This window comes from Oncorhynchus tshawytscha, linkage group LG05 (assembly GCF_018296145.1).
Source record: "Oncorhynchus tshawytscha isolate Ot180627B linkage group LG05, Otsh_v2.0, whole genome shotgun sequence".
NCBI classification, from domain to species: Eukaryota; Metazoa; Chordata; class Actinopteri; order Salmoniformes; family Salmonidae; genus Oncorhynchus; species Oncorhynchus tshawytscha.
The window spans coordinates 76422891-76445113 of record NC_056433.1 but is presented as its reverse complement, the minus strand read 5'-3'; the positions used below and the strand labels follow the sequence as shown (position 1 = coordinate 76445113).

The window sequence follows — 22223 nt, the reverse complement described above, 5'->3', positions numbered from 1 at the left end:
TTTAGCAATCTGGTGATATTAAAGAAACGTCATGACCCAGGCTGGGTTTTGGTTTCAGAGGGATTGGGTTGCCAATCACTACAACACTCCACACAAGACAATTAGGGGAAGAATGGGCTTGTTGTACAAACATTGGCAGGACATCGCTTTCCTCCTCTCTCCTCCTCTCTCCTCCTCTCTCCTCTTTTCCAGCTCTATTATCTATCATTAAGGCAGTCAGGGGAGTGTGCAGACAGACCCACACACACACAAACTGTCATCTCAGGAGTGTGTGCTTAGACAGCTCTCTATATGGTGCCTGACTGTGAGAGATCTTGACCTCTGAAGAGGAGAGTGGTGGAGTGCTCATCCTATCAGACTTGTTCAGATATGAGTCACACGTCACTGGCAGACGAGGTACCACTACACATAGCATAGCCCTGGCACATAGACACCGGACTAGCGCCACGGTTAGCCTAGCATCGCAGCCATGTAGTTTTGTCTGGTCACAGTAGTAGAAACTTAAATGCTAGAGCTATAGTCTCATGTTATATTTATTTAGTCCGCTATGAGAGTTATGATTTGTTATACTGTGTTGGGATCAAATTAATGCAGACTCTTTCTCTGCTGTACAGGTCAGGTCAGACAAACCGTCTGTTTGTGCAGTCAGTGATTTGTGTTTTTGTGATTTCCAACAGACTTCTCTCAGAATGCTACAGTAAATGGCTGGAGCCAGCCATACGTATGGAGGCAGCCATACGGAGCACTGCAACTCTCAGAGGCAGTTAAAAACATGCATGGAGAAACAATCCAAACCCCTCTATCATAAACAGTTTGAAGTATTTGTTCACTGTTTTGTAAATAGATTATTTTGAGCTATAAAGCACATGTTGTCGTCATATTCTCCATCTCTCTCTCTCTCTCTCACTTTCTCTCCCTCTCTCTCTCAGACCAAAAGTATGTGGATACCTGCTCATCGAACATCTCATTCCAAAATCATGGGCATTAATATGGAGTTGGTCCCCCCTTTGCTGCTATAACAGCCTCCACTTTGCTGGGAAGGCTTCCCACTAGATGTTGGAACATTGCTGGGGGGACTTTCTTCCATTCACCCACTAGAGCATTAGTGAGGTCGGGCACTGATGTTGGGCGATGAGGCCTGGTTCACAGTCGGCATGCCAATTCATCCCAAAGGTTTTCGATGGGGTTGAGGTCAGGGCTCTGTGCAGGCCAGTCAAGTTCTTCCAACCTGATCTCGTCAAACCTTTTCTACATAGTCCTCACTTTGTGCGGACAGTGAGGCTATATGTCAGTGACCGTATGGCAGAAAGTGAGGCTAAATCTCAGTGACCATATGGCAGACAGTCAAGCTATATCTCAGTGACCGTATGGCAGACAGTGAAGCTATATCTCAGTGACCATATGGCAGACAGTGAAGCTATATCTCAGTGACCGTATGGCAGACAGTGAAGCTATATCTCAGTGACCGTATGGCAGACTGTGAAGCTATATCTCAGTGACCGTATGGCAGACAGTGAAGCTATATCTCAGTGACCGTATGGCAGACAGTGAAGCTATATCTCAGTGACCGTATGGCAGACAGTGAAGCTATATCTCAGTGACCGTATGGCAGACAGTGAAGCTATATCTCAGTGACTGTATGGCAGACAGTGAAGCTATATCTCAGTGACCGTATGGCACACATTGAGGCTAAATAGGGCAACTGAGGCTGTGTCCTGATTCTACAAACTTCTCTCAAAGTGTGCACTTGCACACTCCCCATCAGTGGTGTAAGCTTTAGCTGGAGGGAGTTTCCACAATTGTTAAATCCAAGATGGGGAGTGTGTAAGTGTACACTTTGAGAGAAGGGTGGATAATGGAGATGTAGACTTTTTCTCTTTTCATCAACCAGCTCATATGATCACACCACTTTCTGTCCTCGGCTGATAAGAGGTCTGTAGACACACTCTGGTCCATTCCACATGTGTGTGTTTCAGCCTGGCAGCTGACGAACACCCTCCTGATTATTACTGTCAGTACAACCCTCCTGATTATTACTGTCATTACAACCCTCCTGATTATTACTGTCAGTACAACCCTCCTGATTATTACTGTCATTACAACCCTCCTGTTTATAAACACTCCTATCGGTCAGCATGGCCCTCCTGTTTATAAACACTACTATCAGTCAGCATGGCTCTCCTGTTTATAAACACTACTATCAGTCAGCATGGCCCTCCTGTTTATAAACACTACTATCAGTCAGCATGGCCCTCCTGTTTATAAACACTACTATCAGTCAGCATGGCCCTCCTGTTTATAAACACTACTATCAGTCAGCATGGCCCTCCTGTTTATAAACACTACTATCAGTCAGCATGGCTCTCCTGTTTATAAACACTACTATCAGTCAGCATGGCCCTCCTGTTTATAAACACTACTATCGGTCAGCATGGCTCTCCTGTTTATAAACACTACTATCAGTCAGCATGGCCCTCCTGTTTATAAACACTACTATCAGTCAGCATGGCTCTCCTGTTTATAAACACTACTATCAGTCAGCATGGCCCTCCTGTTTATAAACACTACTATCAGTCAGCATGGCCCTCCTGTTTATAAACACTACTATCAGTCAGCATGGCCCTCCTGTTTATAAACAGTACTATCAGTCAGCATGGCCCTCCTGTTTATAAACACTACTATCAGTCAGCATGGCCCTCCTGTTCATAAACACTACTATCAGTCAGCATGGCCCTCCTGTTTATAAATCAAATCAAATTTTTTATATAGCCCTTCTTACATCAGCTGATATCTCAAAGTGCTGTACAGAAACCCAGCCTAAAACCCCAAACAGCAAGCAATGCAGGTGTAGAAGCACGGTGGCTAGGAAAAACTCCCTAGAAAGGCCAAAACCTAGGAAGAAACCTAGAGAGGAACCAGGCTGTTTATAAACACTACCAGTCCTCTTCTGGCTGTGCCGGGTGGAGATTATAACAGAACATGGCCAAGATGTTCAAATGTTCATAAATGACCAGCATGGTCGAATAATAATAAGGCAGAACAGTTGAAACTGGAGCAGCAGCACAGTCAGGTGGAAGTTGAAACTGGAGCAGCAGCATGGCCAGGTGGACTGGGGACAGCAAGGAGTCATCATGTCAGGTAGTCCTGGGGCATGGTCCTAGGGCTCAGGTCAGTTGAAACTGGAACAGCAGCATGGCCAGGTGGACTGGGGACAGCAAGGAGTCATCATGTCAGGTAGTCCTGGAGCTCAGGTCCTAGGGCTCAGGTCCTCCGAGAGAGAAAAGAAAGAGAGAAGGAGAGAATTAGAGAATGCACACTTAGATTCACACAGGACACCGAATAGGACAGGAGAAGTACTCCAGATATAACAAACTGACCCCAGCCCCCCGACACATAAACTACTGCAGCATAAATACTGGAGGCTGAGACAGGAGGGGTCAGGAGACACTGTGGCCCCATCCGAGGTCACCCCCAGACAGGGCCAAACAGGAAGGATATAACCCCACCCACTTTGCCAAAGCACAGCCCCCACACCACAAGAGGGATATCTTCAACCACCAACCTACCATCCTGAGACAAGGCTGAGTATAGCCCACAAAGATCTCCGCCACGGCACAACCCAAGGGGGGGGCGCCAACCCAGACAGGATGACCACAACAGTGAATCAACCCACTCAGGTGACGCACCCCCTCCAGGGACGGCATGAGAGAGCCCCAGTAAGCCAGTGACCCAGCCCCTGTAATAGGGTTAGAGGCAGAGAATCCCAGTGGAAAGAGGGGAACCGGCCAGGCAGAGACAGCAAGGGCGGTTCGTTGCTCCAGAGCCTTTCCGTTCACCTTCCCACTCCTGGGCCAGACTACACTCAATCATATGACCCACTGAAGAGATGAGTCTTCAGTAAAGACTTAAAGGTTGAGACCGAGTTTGCGTCTCTGACATAAACACTACTATCAGTCAGCATGGCCCTCCTGTTTATAAACACTACTATCAGTCAGCATGGCTCTCCTGTTTATAAACACTACTATCAGTCAGCATGGCTCTCCTGTTTATAAACACTACTATCAGTCAGCGTGGCTCTCCTGTTTATAAACACTACTATCATTCAGCATGGCCCTCCTGTTTATAAACACTACTATCAGTCAGCATGGCTCTCCTGTTTATAAACACTACTATCAGTCAGCATGGCTCTCCTGTTTATAAACACTACTATCAGTCAGCATGGCCCTCCTGTTTATAAACACTACTATCAGTCAGCATGGCCCTCCTGTTTATAAACACTACTATCAGTCAGCATGGCCCTCCTGTTTATAAACACTACTATCAGTCAGCATGGCCCTCCTGTTTATAAACACTACTATCAGTCAGCATGGCTCTCCCTGTTTATAAACACTACTATCAGTCAGCATGGCTCTCCTGTTTATAAACACTACTATCAGTCAGCATGGCTCTCCTGTTTATAAACACTACTATCAGTCAGCATGGCCCTCCTGTTTATAAACACTACTATCAGTCAGCATGGCCCTCCTGTTTATAAACACTACTATCAGTCAGCATGGCCCTCCTGTTTATAAACACTACTATCGGTCAGCATGGCCCTCCTGTTTATAAACACTACTATCAGTCAGCGTGGCTCTCCTGTTTATAAACACTACTATCAGTCAGCATGGCCCTCCTGTTTATAAACACTCCTATCGGTCAGCATGGCCCTCCTGTTTATAAACACTACTATCAGTCAGCATGGCCCTCCTGTTCATAAACACTACTATCAGTCAGCATGGCCCTCCTGTTTATAAACACTACTATCAGTCAGCATGGCCCTCCTGTTTATAAACACTACTATCAGTCAGCATGGCCCTCCTGTTTATAAACACTACTATCAGGCAGCATGGCCCTCCTGTTTATAAACACTACTATCAGTCAGCATGGCCCTCCTGTTTATAAACACTACTATCAGTCAGCATGGCTCTCCTGTTTATAAACACTACTATCAGTCAGCGTGGCTCTCCTGTTTATAAACACTACTATCAGTCAGCATGGCCTTCCTGTTTAGAAATGATAAAAATGATACAAATATTGTGATATGATATTTTGGCCATATCACTCAGCCCTAGAAGAATCTGACCCTGACACACACTCACACATACACAACCTTACATACAGTTGAAGTCAGAAGTTTACATACACTTAGGTTGGAGTCATTAAAACTTGTTTTTCAACCACTCCACAAATTCCTTGTTAACAAACTATAGTTTTGGCAAGTTGGTTAGGACATCTACTTTGTGCATGACACAAGTAATTTTCCAACAATTGTTTACAGACAGATTATTTCACTGTATCACAATTCCAGTGGGTCAGAAGTTTACATACACTAAGTTGAGTGTGCCTTGAAACAGCTTGGAAAATTCCAGAAAATGATGTCATGGCTTTAGAAGCTTCTGATATGATAATTGTCACGGCTGTTGAAAGAGGAGGACCAAGATGCAGCGTCGTGAGCGTACATATTCTTTATTTATATGACGCCGACAAAAAACAATAAACACTACAAAACAAACTGTGAAGCTAAAGGTTATGTGCCCTAAACAAAGTCAACTTCCCACAAAGAAAGGAGGGAAAAAGGGCTACCTAAGTATGGTTCCCAATCAGAGACAACGATAGACAGCTGTCCCTGATTGAGAACCATACCCGGCCAAAATATAGAAATACAAAATCATAGATAACAAAACATAGAATGCCCACCCCAAATCACACCCTGACCAAACCAAATAGAGACACAAAAAGGCTCTCTAAGGTCAGGGCGTGACAATAATTGACATAATTTGAGTCAATTGGAGGTGTACCTGTGGATGTATTTCAAGGCCTACCTTCAAACTCAGTGCCTCTTTGCTTGACATCAAGGAAAAATCTAAAGAAATCAGCCAAGACCTCAGAAAAAACATTGTAGCCCTCCACAAGTCTGGTTCATCCTTGGGAGCAATTTCCAAATGCCTGAAGGTACTACATTCATCTGTACAAACAATATTACATAAGTATAAACACCATGGGACCACGCAGCCATCTTACCGCTCAGGAAGGAGACGCGTTGAACATACTTTGGTACAAAAAGTGCAAATCAATCCCAGAACAACAGCAAGGACCTTGTGAAGATGCTGGAGGAAACAGGTACAAAAATATCTATATCCACAGTAAAACGAGTTTTATGTCGACATAACCTGAAAGGCCACTCAACACGGAAGAAGCCGTTGCTCCAAAACCGCCAGAAAAAAGCCAGACTACGGTTTGCAACTGCACATGGGGACAAAGATCGTACTTTTTGATGAAATATCCTCTGGTCTGATGAAACAAAAATAGAACTGTTTGGCCATAATGACCATCGTTATGTTTGGACGAAAAAGGGGGAGGCTTGCAAGCCAAAGAACACCATCCCAACCGTGAAGCACAGGGGTGGCAGCATCATGTTGTGTGGGTGCTTTGCTGCAGGATGGGACTGGTGCACTTCACAAAATAGATGGCATCATGAGGAAGGAAAAATTTTGTGGATATATTGAAGCAACATCTCAACTTCCCTCTGGTCAGGTGTCTAGGAGCCTTGCACTGAGCGCACACTGAACAGGAGCAGTCATAAACCGTCCCGTCCTTAGCTAAAGTGGGCCAACAGTACTTCCCCTAAGGCTCCGCAACGTCCTATCAATACCCGGATGACCAGAGGAGGGTAATGTGTGCGCTCACCGAATCAACCTATCACGGACACCAAGCGGGACGTACTTCCGTCCAGCTGGGCACTGGGGTGGGGTAGGCTCTAACCGAGATGCCCGCTCGATGTCTGCGCGCCCACCACCGTCGCCACCAGACAAGAGGCCAGAAGTATGGGGTGGAATCGATGGACCGCTCCTCTGTATCATACAGATATCTATACGATATCGTAAATCTGAAACTGGTGAAAAACATGGCCACCTTGCCTGGCGGGGGTTCAGTCTCCTCGCCGCCCGGATGTACTCCAGATTACGGTGGTCAGTCCAGATGAGGAAAGGGTGTTGAGCCCCCTCAAGCCAATGTCTCCACACTTTCAGGGCTTTTACGTCAGCCAGCAACTCTCGGTCCCCCACGTCATAGTTTCGCTCCACCGGGCTGAGCTTCTTCGAAAAGAAAGTGCAGGGGTGGAGCTTGAGTGGCGCGCCCGAGCGCTGTGAGAGCACTGCTCCAATCCCAGCCTCGGATGCGTCCACCTCCACCATGAATGCCAAAGAGGGATCCGGATGAGCCAACACGGGAGCCTCGGTAAACAGAGTCTTCAAGCGACTGTCCGCCTCAACCGACCACCGTAGACCCACCGGCCCCCCCTTCAGCAGTGAGGTAATGGGAGCAGCCACCTGCCCAAAACCCCGGATAAACCTCCGGTAGTAATTGGCAGACCCTAAAAACCACTGCACCTCCTTTACCGTGGTGGGAATCGGCCAACGGCGCACGGCTGCAATGCGGTCACACTCCATCACCAACCCTGAAGTGGAAATGCGATAACCCAGGAAGGAGACGGCCTGTTGGGAGAACACGCACTTCTCAGCCTTGACGTATAGATATAGTACTCTGCGCACCAGAGACACATGCGTGGCGCGTGTGGCGGAATATATCAAGATGTCATCGATATACGCCACCACAACCTGCCCGTGCAGGTCCCGGAGAATCTCGTCTACAAAGGATTGGAAGACTGCTGGGGCATTCTTCAACCCATACGGCATGACGAGGTACTCATAATGGCCGGATGTGGTACTAAACGCTGTGTTCCACTCATCTCCTTCCCTGATGCGCACCAAGTTATACGTGCTCCTGAGATCCAGTTTTGTGAAGGAGCGTGCTCCGTGAAACGACTCAGTCACCGTAGCGATAAGAGGTAGCGTCAATGCACGGACGCAGACCTCCCTCCTTCTTCTTCACAAAAAAGAAACTCGAGGAGGCGGGTGACGTGGAGGACCGAATGTATCCCTGCCTCAAAGATTCAGAGACATATGTTTCTGGACTCTCCACTGTCGTTGCACCGATGGAAACTCCCACACACCTACAGTACCTGAGCCCTCCTCTAACCATCCCTTTAGAGCCCTCTGTTGCTACGAAATAGTGGGGTTGTGAAGGGCCAACCAGGGGATCCCCAGCACCACCGGAAATGCAGGTGAATCAATGAGGAAGAGACTAATTCTTTCCTCGTGACCCTCCTGCGTTACCATGTCCAGTGGGGCCGTGGACTCCCTGACTACCCCTGACCCTAATGGTCGACTATCTAGGGAGTGCACATGGAATGGTTTGTCCATCTGAACCAGGGGAATCCCTAACCTATGCGCAAAACCGCGGTCCATGAAATTCTCCGCTGCGCCTGAATCTACTAGTGCCTTATGCTAGGAATGGGGAAAAAACTCAGGGAAAGAGATTAACACATACATGTGACCAACAGGGGGGTCTGGGTGAGCCTGGTGCTGACTCACCTGGGGTGCCCGAACAGTACTTGGCCTGCCGTCTCGACTCCCAGACGAGCTCCTCCAGCACCGGTCGGCAGTGTGCCCTCTCCGACCACACCCGTTGCAGGAGGAGGCTCCTCCTCTGTTCGCCCTCGCTGTAGCACCCCCTATCTCCATGGGGGTTGGAGGCGCTGGGGGGGGGTGGAACTAACAGGACCCGATCCGGACGCCCGCTCGTAGCCAGCAAGTTGTCCAACCCGATGGACATGTCCACTAGTTGGTCCAGGGTGAGGGTAGCGTCTCTACGTGCTAGCTCCCTGCGGACGTCCTCATGTAGGCTGCACCTAAAGTGGTCAATCAGGGCCCTGTCGTTCCACCCTGCGCCTGCGGCCAATGTCCTGAACTCCAGCGCGAAGTCTTGAGCGCTCCTCCTCTCCTGCCGTAGATGGGGGGGGTCGAACACGGCCCGGAAACTGCGGGTGAACTCTGGATAGTGGTCCCTCGCCAAGTCTGGTCCATCCCAGACCGCGTTGGCCCACTCCAGAGCTTTGCCGGACAGGCAGGAGACAAGGGCGTTCACGCTCTCACCTCCCGAAGGAGTCGGGTGCAGCTCCAGTTGGAGTTTTGGAGTTTCTCCTCTGCAAAGCAATCAGCAATTAGTACAGGGAGGTGTGCTCTTCACCTCTGCTAGGCGACTAGCAAATAGTGTTAGTACTTCAGCCTCCCCTGGTTTCTCAGTGGCAGCTGTAAGTGGTGGTCATGTCAGTGGCGGACAAAACTAAGACCATCGCCGAAAGAAAGACTGTTCTGCCAAGTTGTTCTGGGGAGTTGTTGGAGGAAGGAAAGAGAGGAAGGCTCCACTCTCTCACCTGAGTATCTTAAAATTAACTAGTTATTCACAGATGGTCTTATTTTGCTCTTCTGTAGCTTTAGCAACTATGTGTCTGTTTTCTATACCTGTTTGCTCCACTCCCTGTGGGCTTTACAGACTTTCCCCATCCCTTGGCTGCAACCCTTCTAATTTAGTGTTCCATGTGGAATTCCTGGTCTCTGGCAGCATTTGGAACTGCTGATCTGCGGTCAAGAATGCTGAGTTCATTTTGCTGTTCATTAGAGCTACTCATCTTGTTGGCTGACGAAAAGTAAATGTGGACAGCTCTTCCAATATCTTCGATATGCGCCTCGGAATTGGATAACAACGTGCTCAGTTGCATCCCCGATGTGTCTGTCTTCATTTGTATCCTGTGAGAAAGATCCGATCAGGTGACAGAGAACCATGTGAGAGGTGCTTCGGCATGCAGCCGGGAGAAGGGAATTATTAAGCATTAAGCATATAGGAGTACATGTTTCTTTGTTAACCGCTCAACACAGAATAGGGACGGTATGTGCGGACTCCCTCATCTTTTGGAAAATATATCCTTTTTATAATATACTGTAATATAATGCCTTGGAACTCTAAGCATATCTGTTCAATGAACTAGTGTAGCACACAGCCTTATGGCATAGCCAGATCAGGGCATAACATAAGGACAAATCAGACTATTGTTCTACTGAAATAGACTAGATTTTCTTCATATCGTGTTTCTTTAGACCTGTCTAAAATAAATAATGGATTTACTGTGAACGTGTAGGCTATATTACATGGATTTATTATACTTTTTTCAAATGTAGATGTTCCAATGGTCTGCATCAGTGTAGAAGCCAGGAGATGCTAAATGTGTTTATGTTCATTAACGGTCAATTACCATGAGACCGGCAGTTATTTGCTTGACAATCACCTGGTGACACAATTTCATGACCGCTGCAGCCATAAGCATTACAGCATTTGTTAAATGCAGCATTCGTCATCACAGCATTTGTAATACATTGTTATGAGAGATGGGGAGAGAGGGAGAGGGAGGGAGACTGAGAAATAGAGGTAAAGGTTGACCTTGATGCCTATAGCCAATACTGCACAGAGCACAGAGCAGGAAGTGTTTCTGAGTGTAGTGTGTAGTTGGACAGAAATCAGCTAGCTCTGCTCTGCACCCCTGGGTCACTGAGACTTCCTGTCATGTGACCACATAGAACACATGGAACACTCAAAATTCACACACTGAAAATAATATAGGCCTACACACTACATACTTCATAGAAGCCCAAGATGTATTGGTAAAGTATATCTGTATTATACAAATAGACACAGACACACATGCAAACACACACAGATATTAATATTTTTTCTTTTGGAGTTGTGTGTCTGTTCTGTTGAGTTATGGAATCTAGCAGAGACAGGAATGTGTTCCATCACTGGGAGTCCCTGGCAAGGAGCTAGTTTAGTTCCCATAGGGACTCTGAGTCTGTGTGGACCAAGCATACTGCATCACTAACACTAGCTATTGTCACGTTCTGACCTTTATTTCCTTTGTTTTGTATTTATTTAGTATGGTCAGGGTGTGAGTTGGGGTGGGCAGTCTATGTTTGTTTTTCTATGATTTGGGGATTTGTATGTTTCGGCCTAGTATGGTTGTCAATCAGAGGCAGGTGTCATTAGTTGTCTCTGATTGAGAATTATACTTAGGTAGCAGGGTTTCACTGTTTGTTTGTGGGTGATTGTCTATGTTGATTGCTTGTGTCATCACAGTTCTCATTTAGCTTCACGGTCGTTATTTGTTTATTGTTTTGTATAGTGTGTTTCAGTGTTCAGTGTTTTCTTTATTAAATTTCATTATGAACACATACCACGCCGCATTTTGGTCCTCCGATCCTTCTCGCCTCTCCTCTTCAGATGAAGATGAGGAAGTCTGAGACAGCTATCACTAGCAAAAAACGTTTAGGTAGCTAACGTGATTCTTCTTACATGCACTACTAAAGTTAAAAATCATTGGAATAATGTGAACATGGGCGAGAGGGAGTTTCCTTCTACCAGTCTCGGTGCTATATTCCTTTCAAAAGTTCAGTGGTGTAGTGGAGGGTATACGCAGGTACACGCCAGAAACCCATGTGGGCTTTACGTGTACTCACTGATGCATATAGTAGTGTAGTGTAGGTATACGATTTATCAATTATGTAGTACAATAGAGAAATCAGACACAAAGTAGTCTACACAATCGCTAAACACGTGAAATATATTCACGTGCGCTACACACCTAGTCTCAGCAGAATATCATCTGTCATGCAGAAAGAGCACATAGCTCTCAGCTTTGTTGTTGCTTGGAGCAGCTCACAGATGAATTATATCGGTAGCGGGTAGTTTACGTAGGAAAGACGTTTCAACTGATGATATCTACCAGTAAATGCTAACTAAGGCAACAATGGGTATGCAAACCAGGTGTTGAAAAATGTAGGCTCGAAGTCTTGGTTGAATCTTTGCGATGTGCAATTCAGTCATCATGCGCTGTTTGAATTAACATTTTGAAAGGCTGTCCCCAAAAAATCTTCCCAATTAAATGTTGACTGCACGGTAGGCCTACCTGACACAATGCTATAAAGATGATTTGTATCAATCACATGTACTCTGTAGGCCTATTGTACAGTAGCCTACAGAAACACCGCTAGCAAGGTCTCTTGTTCGATCCGCAATTGAATTAAAGGGCAACTAGACCATTATCATAATTTTTTAAAATATAGAACAGAATTTTTCAAACACGGCGCCGTTCCTTCTCCAGGCATTAGAGTATACCCACTTCTCCAGGTACCACTACACCACTGTCCAAGTCACATTCAGACTGACTTAATCATTTAAACATAACCTATAACCTGACCCATCACCTTGTGTATTACTGCCCCAAGTTGCAAGAAGTGGCATCACAAAAAACACCCAAAAACTAGAGAACACAAATGGCTCATAGTCTTTCCATCCAACCATTTCATGCGGATTAATTATGACGCATAACAAAACAACAGGCCTGATGGAAACAGCAAATTTGCCTGTAAAATTTCCCAATATCGACAAAACAAAATACGCTGTATAATTGTGGATAATGTTTTGGTCTGTGAAATAGATTATGACACAATTTCGGTGGAAATGTATTTATGCACAAATGTTATGCTCAAAAATAACCATCACGTTGAAGTAAGCTTGGAGTCACCCGACGATATGTTCTGTTGTACCAACACGACATGGAAAGACATGAAGAGTTTTTAGACAGATTAAATAAGTTATGATGAATGTCATAATTGATTTCATAACTTCAAAACTTATGGTGGTTAAGTGCACAGTGATGTGCTTCATGCAAATATCTGATGAATATCAAGGGTATTATTTGAATGCGGGAGACATGATGATCAGTGACTGTTGCCAATTATCAAAAGGATCTTATCCATACCCCATCATGTATTTATTTATGCTGATTTTAGAATATTTGCATAAAAATCCATCACAATTGGATGGAAACCTAGCCCATAAATCTAAAACTGAAACAAAATAATATAAATATGAAAATGAAATATATTTATACAACTTAATCTAAATAAAAACTAGCAAATCAGGTCTGAAAACTAACAGAAACTAAACAGAATTTAAAAAACAAACATAAATGAATAGAAATAAAAACGAATTTATGAACACAAAACTATAATAACCTTGCTACACACCCACAAACAGGTCCAGTGTTTTGCTGTGTATCTCGCTGCAGAATGCTGGACTGTCCTGTTCATGTTGACCCACCAGTAAGACCAGGCAACTTCTGGAGAGGAGAGGGAAGTTCCAAGGTTTTATATGACTTTAGTGCTCCTGAAAACCCCTCTGGCAACACATAGACATGAACACACAGACATGAACACACAGACATGAAGACACACTTGTATAAATATATTTCATTGAAGCCACAGACATGAACACACAGACATGAACACACAGACATGAACACACAGACATGAACACACATGAAGACAGACATGAACACACAGACATGAACACACAGACATGAACACACAGACATGAACACACAGACATGAACACACAGACATGAACACATAGCCATGGTGAAACGACTGATCATTTGTGACCACAGCGGCAACCACAAAATATCTTGTGAAGGATTCCAACCCGGCAGTTGGAGTGAGTTTATTGTGCACACACACACTTTGGCTCACACACACACACACACACACACACACACACACACACACACACACACACACACACACACACACACACACACACACACACACACACACACACACACACACACACACACACACAAACACACACACAAAGAAATTAGAGTCATTTATGAGAAGTGTTATTCAGAGATGGAAAAAGAATGGAGCTTCAGGGGGAGTTAAACCATAGAGATGTGGGAGAGTTGAAACCTTGTTTGAGGAGGGTCCAGATGACTGAACTCAAGGTTGTGGTAAAAGCCTTGGATGTCTTCTCAGTACAGTCAGATGGAGCTTTTAGAACTTTTAGAAATAATAATTCATCTTTTCAGCTGGCCATTCCATTAGTGGATGTGTTTATTGCTTAATCCTTTCATATAAATTGATGATGATTACACATCATAACAGTTCTCTGTTGATCTGATTTGTCTCAGGATGTACACTGTACTTAGTAAAGGTTACTGGATAAACACCCACTTCTCATACTCTATGCCTATATAAATATGTTGTACTGTTCTGACCCCAAGGAATATCTTCATCTATTATTGTTATGGGACTTATACACTGAATGTACAAAACATTAAGAACACCTTCCTACCATTGAGTCATCATCCCCCCTTCCTTCCCCCTTTGCGTTCAGAACAGACTTCAGTTTCTCTTGTGTATCAAGAATGGTCTACCACCCAAATGACATCCAGCCAACTGAACAACTGTGGGAAGCATTTGGAGTCAACATGGGCCAGCATCCCTGTGGAACGCTTTTGACACCTTCTAGAGTCCATGCATGGACACTAGAAGGTGTCAAAAACACAGCTACCATACCCTGTTCAAAGACACTTCAGTATTGTGTCTTGTCCATTCACCCTCTGAAAGGCACACAGACACAATCCATGTCTCTATTGTCTCAAGGCTTCTTCAACCTGTCTCCTCCCCTTCATCTACACTGATTGAAGTGGATTTAACAACTGATGTCAATAAGGGATCATAACTTTCACCTGAATTCACCTGGTCAGTCTATGTCATGGAAAGAGCAGGTGTTCCTAATGTTTTGTACACTCAGTGTACATACTTTAATATATTTTTATAGACCACATTATGTTATTTATATAGTCTTGATCTAGAGTTGGACGTCCACTCACATAAATAATTCCAATGTAGTTACTGTGATTAATATATTTGAAATGTTATCTCTCTACCTCTCCCTGTCTCTTTGTCTATCTTTGTTCTAATCATTGCCAAGAGATGACTGGCCCTGTCCTCCATTTAATAGACCTACTTTCGTATTGGTTTATGTAAAAAGCAAGAGCCATTAAAGACTGATGTCTACATCTAATTTTCCCTCTATCTTTCTCTTTCTCCCCCCTCTCACTCCCTCTCTTTCCCTCCCGTTAAATGCTCCCATTAAAATGTCCATATCTTATTCTCTCTCTCCCACCCCCTCACATCCCAGCTCTCTTCTTGCGTCTGGAGGCTCCTATGAACAACATCACCACGTCTCTGGGCCAGACAGCAGAGCTGCTGTGTCGTGTGTCCGGTAACCCCACTCCCACGGTGCGCTGGCTGAAGAACGACGCCCCAGTGGTCCAGGAGCCTCGCCGGATCTCCTACCGACCAACGCCCTACGGCTCCCGCCTCCGCATCCGTAACCTGGACACTACAGACACAGGCTACTTCCAGTGTGTGGCCACTAACAGCTACGGCATCGTCTCCACCACAGGAGTACTCTTCGTCAAGTTTGGTAAGACTAGTAGAACGAGGCTTTGAGACTGTTATGAAGTGTTTAGAAGTCCCCAATGAAGCAGCTATTAATGCCATCAATCAAACCACTCAATTTAACGCATTTAGAGTGATTATCTAAAGCTGTCTGTCTGGTCTATCTAATCAACGCATGTTCAAAGTAGTTAGGAGAGAGGTCAGAGTTGACTGTCTGCTTTGATAGCATGAGCTTAGTGTAGATCTGCATGTGGTTGGGGCCAGAGCTAGGCCGCATGGCTCTAGCAGCTATGGGGAAGACGTCTGGTAACATGTGGTTTAGCCAGAGCTAGGCTGCATGGCTCTAGCAGCTATGGGGAAGACGTCTGGTAACATGTGGTTTAGCCAGAGCTAGGCTACATGGCTCTGGCAGCCATGGAGAAGATGTCTGGTAACATGTGGTTTAGCCAGAGCTAGGCTGCATGGCTCTAGCAGCTATGGAGAAGATGTCTGGTAACATGTGGTTGGGGCCAGAGCTAGGCCGCATGGCTCTAGCAGCTATGGGGAAGACGTCTGGTAACATGTGGTTTAGCCAGAGCTAGGCTGCATGGCTATAGCAGCTATGGGGAAGACGTCTGGTAACATGTGGTTTAGCCAGAGCTAGGCTGCATGGCTCTGGCAGCCATGGAGAAGATGTCTGGTAACATGTGGTTTAGCCAGAGCTAGGCTGCATGGCTCTAGCAGCTATGGAGAAGATGTCTGGTAACATGTGGTTGGGGCCAGAGCTAGGCTGCATGGCTCTAGCAGCTATGGAGAAGCTGTCTGGCAACATGTGGTTGGGGCCAGAGCTAGGCTGCATGGCTCTAGCAGCTATGGAGAAGACGTCTGGTAACATGTGGTTGGGGCCAGAGCTAGGCTGCATGGCTCTAGCAGCTATGGAGAAGACGTCTGGTAACAATTGTTACCCCTGTTGTTTAAATCATCCCTGTCTTCTCTTCCAGATCCACTCCCTACACCAATGCCAGGGAGGCCCTATCCGTAAGTTAAAACAATAACCACAATAGCCACAACCCAACACTGGCTCCTGTTACAAACAGATAGAGAGGGGAAGAAAGATAGAAACCTCTGAAGACATGAATGAGATGATAGCTAATCATTAATGTGATAGAACGTGGGGAAAGGTTGTTAAATAAAGTGATGAGATAATAGTCGTGAAAGGAAAAGTGTTTCCAAGATGGCTGGCCAAGGCTTTCACGTCAGCCACATACTATATGAACTTCTTATGGACTTCAGAGCTTGACAGAGGAAAGCTTGCGGATTTTTCTCTGAATCATTGACAGATCAGGTTCCCTTAGTGTGAACTCTTCTCAAACCTCTAAAGATGATGCTGCTTCAAGTAGATGTGTGACTCTTGTGTCAGATAGATTGAGTGTAAATAGAGAGAGGTGGAGTAGAAACAGCTCAGGGTACAGTAGAATGAGAACAGGCATCTTATCACCAGATCTCATCTCTACTGTACTGTACTCTACTGTACTGTACTGGACTCTCCCTCCTCCTGCTCCTCCTCCTCCTCCTCCTCTCTCTCTCATCCTCTTCTCTCTACTCCTCCTGCTCCTCCTCTCCCTCCTCCTCCTGCTCATCCTCTCTCCCTCCTCATCCTCCCTTTCCATGGTGTACTTTCCTCCTGGTTCACTAGTCTGAACTATCTTTGTGTCCTCATTTCAACACGTTCTCCTGTAGACTGTCCTGTGATGTGGATATGGAGTGAGAGTGTATTTACTCAATGGTTTATTAACTGGCAAACATACATGTATACAGAGTAAATCGAATTATCGATGTTTGCTTTAGAGCTCTCTGAAGTTGTATAGGAGAAATGTGCATGTTGTTTTCTATAGAGTTTCAATCTCTTTGGTTCCAAGGAAGGGGATTTTTCCTCAATGACAACATCAAGGCAGCAAGCCATATTCCACACACATACACAAACGTACAATGTCAAGGCAGCGAGCCATATTCCATGGAAAAGGCAGGGTATATTGGAACATCAAACAGGTTGGCATGATGGGGAAATTCACACAGCCACAACCACAGACACACACACACACACACACACACACACACACACACACACACACACAGAGAGACACACACACAGAGCGACACACACACAGAAAGACACACGCATACACACTTACAGTACATGGTCTCACACAACTAAACTCAGCATAAAAAGAAACGTCACTTTTTCAGGACCCTGTCTTTCAAAGTTAATTAGTAAAAATCCAAATAACTTCACAGATCTTCATTGAAAAGGGTTTAACACTATTTCCCATGCTTGTTCAATGAACCATAAACAATTAATGAACATGCACCTGTGGAACGGTCGTTAAGACACTAACAGTTTACAGCCGGTAGGCAATTAAGGTCACAGTTATGAAAACTTAGGACACTAAAAGAGGCATTTCTATTGACTCTGAAAAACACCAAAAGAAAGATGCCCAGGGTCCCTGCTCATCTGCGTGAACGTGCTTTACATGCTGCAAGGAGGCAGGAGGACTGCTGATGTGGCCAAGGCAATAAATTGCAATGTCCGTACTGTGAGACGCCTAAGACAGCGCTACAGGGAGACAGGACGGACAGCTGATTGTCCTCACAATGGCAGACCACATGTAACAACACCTGCACAGGATTGGTACATCCGAACATCACACCTGCGGGACAGGTACAGGATTGCAACAACAACTGCCCGAGTTACTCCAGGAATGCACAATCCCTCCATCAGTGCTCAGACTGTCCGCAATAGGCTGAGAGAGGGCTCGTAGGCCTGTTGTAAGGCAGGTCCTCACCAGACATCACCGGCAACAACGTCGCCTATCGGCACAAACCCACCGTCGCTGGATCAGACAGGACTGGCAAAAAGTGCTCTTCACTGACGAGTCGCGGTTTTGTCTCACCAGGAGTCATGGTTGGATTCGCGTTTATCGTCGAAGCAATGAGCGTTACACCGAGGCCTGTACTCTGGAGTGGGATCGATTTGGAGGTGGAGGCTCCGTCATGGTCTGTCACAGCATCATCTGAATGAGCTTGTTTTCATTGCAGGCAATCTCAACACTGTGCATTACAGGGAAGACATCCTCCTCCCTCATGTGGTACCCTTCCTGCAGGCTCATCCTGACATGACCCTCCAGAATTGACAATGCCACCAGCCAAACTGCTCGTTCTGTGCGTGATTTCCTGCAAGACAGGAATGTCAGTGTTCTGCCATGGCCAGCGAAGAGCCCGGTAGTCTGGGACCTGTTGGATCGGAGGGTGAGGGCTAGGGCCATTCCCCCCAGAAAATGTCCGGGAAGTTGCAGGTGTCTTGGTGGAAGAGTAGGGTAACATCTCACAGCAAGAACGGGCAAATCTGGTGCAGTCCATGAGGAGGAGATGCACTGTAGTACTTAATGCAGCTGGTGGCCACACCAGATACTGACTGTTACTTTTGATTTTGACCCCCCCCCTTTGTTCAGGGACACATTATTCAATTTCTGTTAGTCACATGTCCGTGGAACTTCAGTTTATGTCTCAGTTGTTGAATCTTGTTATGTTCATACAAATATTTACACATGTTAAATTTGCTGAAAATAAACGCAGTTGACAGTGAGAGGACGTTTCTTTTTTTGCTGAGTTTATTTCTGCCATACAATTTGTTTTTATTTACGTGTTGCTGAAATATCGTGCAAAACTTTCTTCCCATATTGTGCTGTCTTTCTCTAGATTACCTCTCAGGAATGATGTGAAGTGTATTTTCTCCCTCACAGCCCCTCTCTGAGGCTCAGCCAACTCTCCCCTCTGGCCACGCACCAGAGCATGTTAATGTTGATTGAAGTCCACAGCACCAGGACCTGCCTCTGTGCATAGGCTACAATCAGCTGGTCGGCCCAGGCGGCATTGCAGGATAAAGCTGGACTCATTTGGTTTAAACACAGTCATTATGGCCTTTCATTAAATCACACAGCACAGGGCCTCTTTTGACTGGGGCCAGGGGCCGGGGATGAGCCCTGTTGGTCGTCATTAGTGTCATTGTCAGCTGATTAGCTGTCAGAGGGGCGGCAGGGCAGACCTACATTAGGGAGATGGGGTCAGCTAATGTTGGCATGTGGCATGTGACGGCCTCTGAGGTTGTTTTGGTATTTTCTATTGATGTGTCAAAATGTCAGTCATGGTTGTGGAGATGGACTGGGTAGAGAAGCACCTGGTTTAGCTGGAGTAAGACTGACTGAGGCTCCTAGTTGTTGCTTTTGTGGTCAGGGAAAGATGTACAGTTTTCCCATAGTGTTTGCGGTTTGGTTTTCTCCCTGTAGGTTTTTAGTGGTCACTGATGGGGGTACTTGGTCTTTGCCCAGTGGTTTTTCTGTATGCATATGCTGGTCTGGTGGGGTTTAGATGGTGGACACTAATGTATGTCATATTTATGCCCTGGCCTGGATATGTCAAGTAGGCCAGCCACAGACAGACCCAGAGCCCACAGAACTTCAGCCCACAGCCTAGTGGCCAGCCGTCCCTGTGAACATTATGCTGTGGCTTTGATCAGACCAGACTTGACATCAGCTCAGCCACAGCTGGACATGTCATGGAGAGAAGGGTGTGTGATAGAGGAAGTGAGGGGTGAGACAGTTAGAGGAAGTGAGGGGTGAGAGTGAGCTAAAGAATCAGAGATACAAACAGATGGAGAGACAGTCAGGAAAGAGAGAGGGGAAAAGGAATAGAGGAGAGACAGACAGGGGCTGGAACATTTTAGTCCTGTCAATGTTATGGTAATTAGATGGGCGAACATCCAAACATGGACCCTGAGGGTCAACACATACATACACCTTGGGGTCAACACTGTGCTGTTGGATGGCTTAGGACAGGGCTTCTCAAACTTTTGGGGGCTGGGGACCCCTTCATAATCAGGACAGAACTTGAGTGACATAAATGGAGTTTTACTATGATTTTGGCAGTCCAGACAAACTAAGTGCCCCAAGGCAGTGATTGAGGACACTGCCCTGTGTAGGGTGCCGTCTTTCGGATGGGACGTTAAACGGGTGTCCTGACTCTCTGAGGTCATTAAAGATCCCATGGCACTTATCGTAAGAGTAGGGGTGTTAACCCCGGTGTCCTGGCTACATTCCCAATCGGGCCCTCAAACCATCACAGTCACCTAATCATCCCCAGTTTGGCTCATTCATCCCCCTCCTCTCCCCTGTAACTCTTCCCCAGGTTGTTGCTGTAAATGAGAATGTGTTCTCAGTCAACTTACCTGGTAAAATAACGGATAAATAAATAAAAAATAAAAATACGTTTTGGGCCCTGGGATGCAAATATGTTGCAGTTTTCAAGCTAATTTCCTGCAATTCTACATATTTTGCGATGAGGTAGAGAGAAAACATTTCAGTTGTAAATCTTAAATTACAGGGCATTTATGTAAAAAAAAGAAAAAAAACATTTTAAGGGGAATACAAGAAGTATTGAGTTAAAAAATGTATAATTGGTGGAGTAGTGTGAATACCAATATCCCCGTGAGCCTCCCAGGCCCATGTTGCCCTTGCTTAAGAACATTAAATATAAATATACCTACAGTAACAGTGGAATGATAGTGTTTCATAATACCCCCCTCCAACACAGAATTGCATTCTAATGGTGCAGCCTTCTTATTGGTCACCAAAAGATGGACTGTCTCTTGTTGTCACATTGACTGGGGGCAGCAAATCTCTTGTTGTCACATTGACTGGGGACAGCAAATCTGTTGTTGTCACATTGACTGGGGGCAGCAAATCTCTTGTTGTCACATTGACTGGGGGCAGCAAATCTCTTGTTGTCACATTGACTGGGGACAGCAAATCTGTTGTTGTCACATTGACTGGGGGCAGCAAATCTGTTGTTGTCACATTGACTGGGGACAGCAAATCTCTTGTTGTCACATTGACTGGGGACAGCAAATCTCTTGTTGTCACATTGACTGGGGACAGCAAATCTCTTGTTGTCACATTGACTGGGGGCAGCAAATCTCTTGTTGTCAAATCGACTGGGGACAGCAAATCTCATTAGAATTTTGTGTGTGCACAATAAAAATAAAAAATGATATTGTGAAACACTATCATTCCACTATTACTGTAGATATATTATGGACAATTATGGACAATGTCTGAAATTACAATGCAAAAATATTACATATAGCTCCTTTAATATTATTACATTGCATTGTATTGTATTGTACCCTCTAAACTTATTCTACGGATCCCTTGGCCAAAATTTGTTGTTTTATGTAAAAAAATATATTTAAAAAATTCATTTATTTTGTATATATTTTGAGATCTGGCCGCGGACCCCCTGCAGTACCTCGGACCCCACTTTGAGAACCCGTGGTCTATTAGCCACGCCTGTACAGGTCCATGTATCAGGGGGACAGTTAAAACACGCTGAACTCCTTTCTCCTTCCTGTCCATGTCCCGTTTGACCCTCATCTGCTCTCTGAGCCCTGCCTGCCTGTCTGCCTGCCTGCCTGTTTACCTGCCTGTCTGCCTGCCTGCCTGTCTACCTGCCAGCCTGTCAGCCTTTCAGCCTGCCTGTCTGCCTGCCTGTCTGCCTGCCTGTCTACCTGCCTGTCTACCTGCCTGTCTACCTGCCTGCCTGCAAGCCTGCCTGCCTGCCTGCCTGCCTGCCTGCCTGCCTGTCTGTCTGTCTGTCTGTCTGTCTGTCTGTCTGTCTGTCTGTCTGTCTGTCTGTCTGTCTGTCTGCCTGCCTGCCTGCCTGCCTGCCTGCCTGCCTGCCTGCCTGCCTGCCTGTCTGTCTGTCTGTCTGTCTGTCTGCCTGTCTGCCTGTCTGTCTGTCTGTCTGTCTGTCTGTCTGTCTGTCTGCCTGCCTGCCTGTCTACCTGTACCATGTAACATGGCGTTAGAGCTGTTCATTCACAGCTTTTAATAACTGCTTAATGTTTTCTCTGCTTATTCTTTTACGCGAGTTCCTTTACAGGGACCACCTGGA

At 45.8% G+C, this 22223-nt stretch overlaps 1 protein-coding gene across 1 annotated transcript in view; it reads left to right on the top strand.

Annotated features, from left to right (window-relative positions):
• LOC112241993 (inactive tyrosine-protein kinase transmembrane receptor ROR1-like) overlaps positions 1–22223 on the top strand; it is a 284717-nt gene that overhangs the window by 175567 nt on the left and 86927 nt on the right. Inside the window, exons 3-4 of the mRNA XM_042322372.1 lie at positions 14977–15264; positions 16220–16256. Of these exons, the coding sequence (XP_042178306.1) occupies positions 14977–15264; positions 16220–16256 (325 nt within the window). The remainder of the gene's footprint in view (positions 1–14976; positions 15265–16219; positions 16257–22223) is intronic.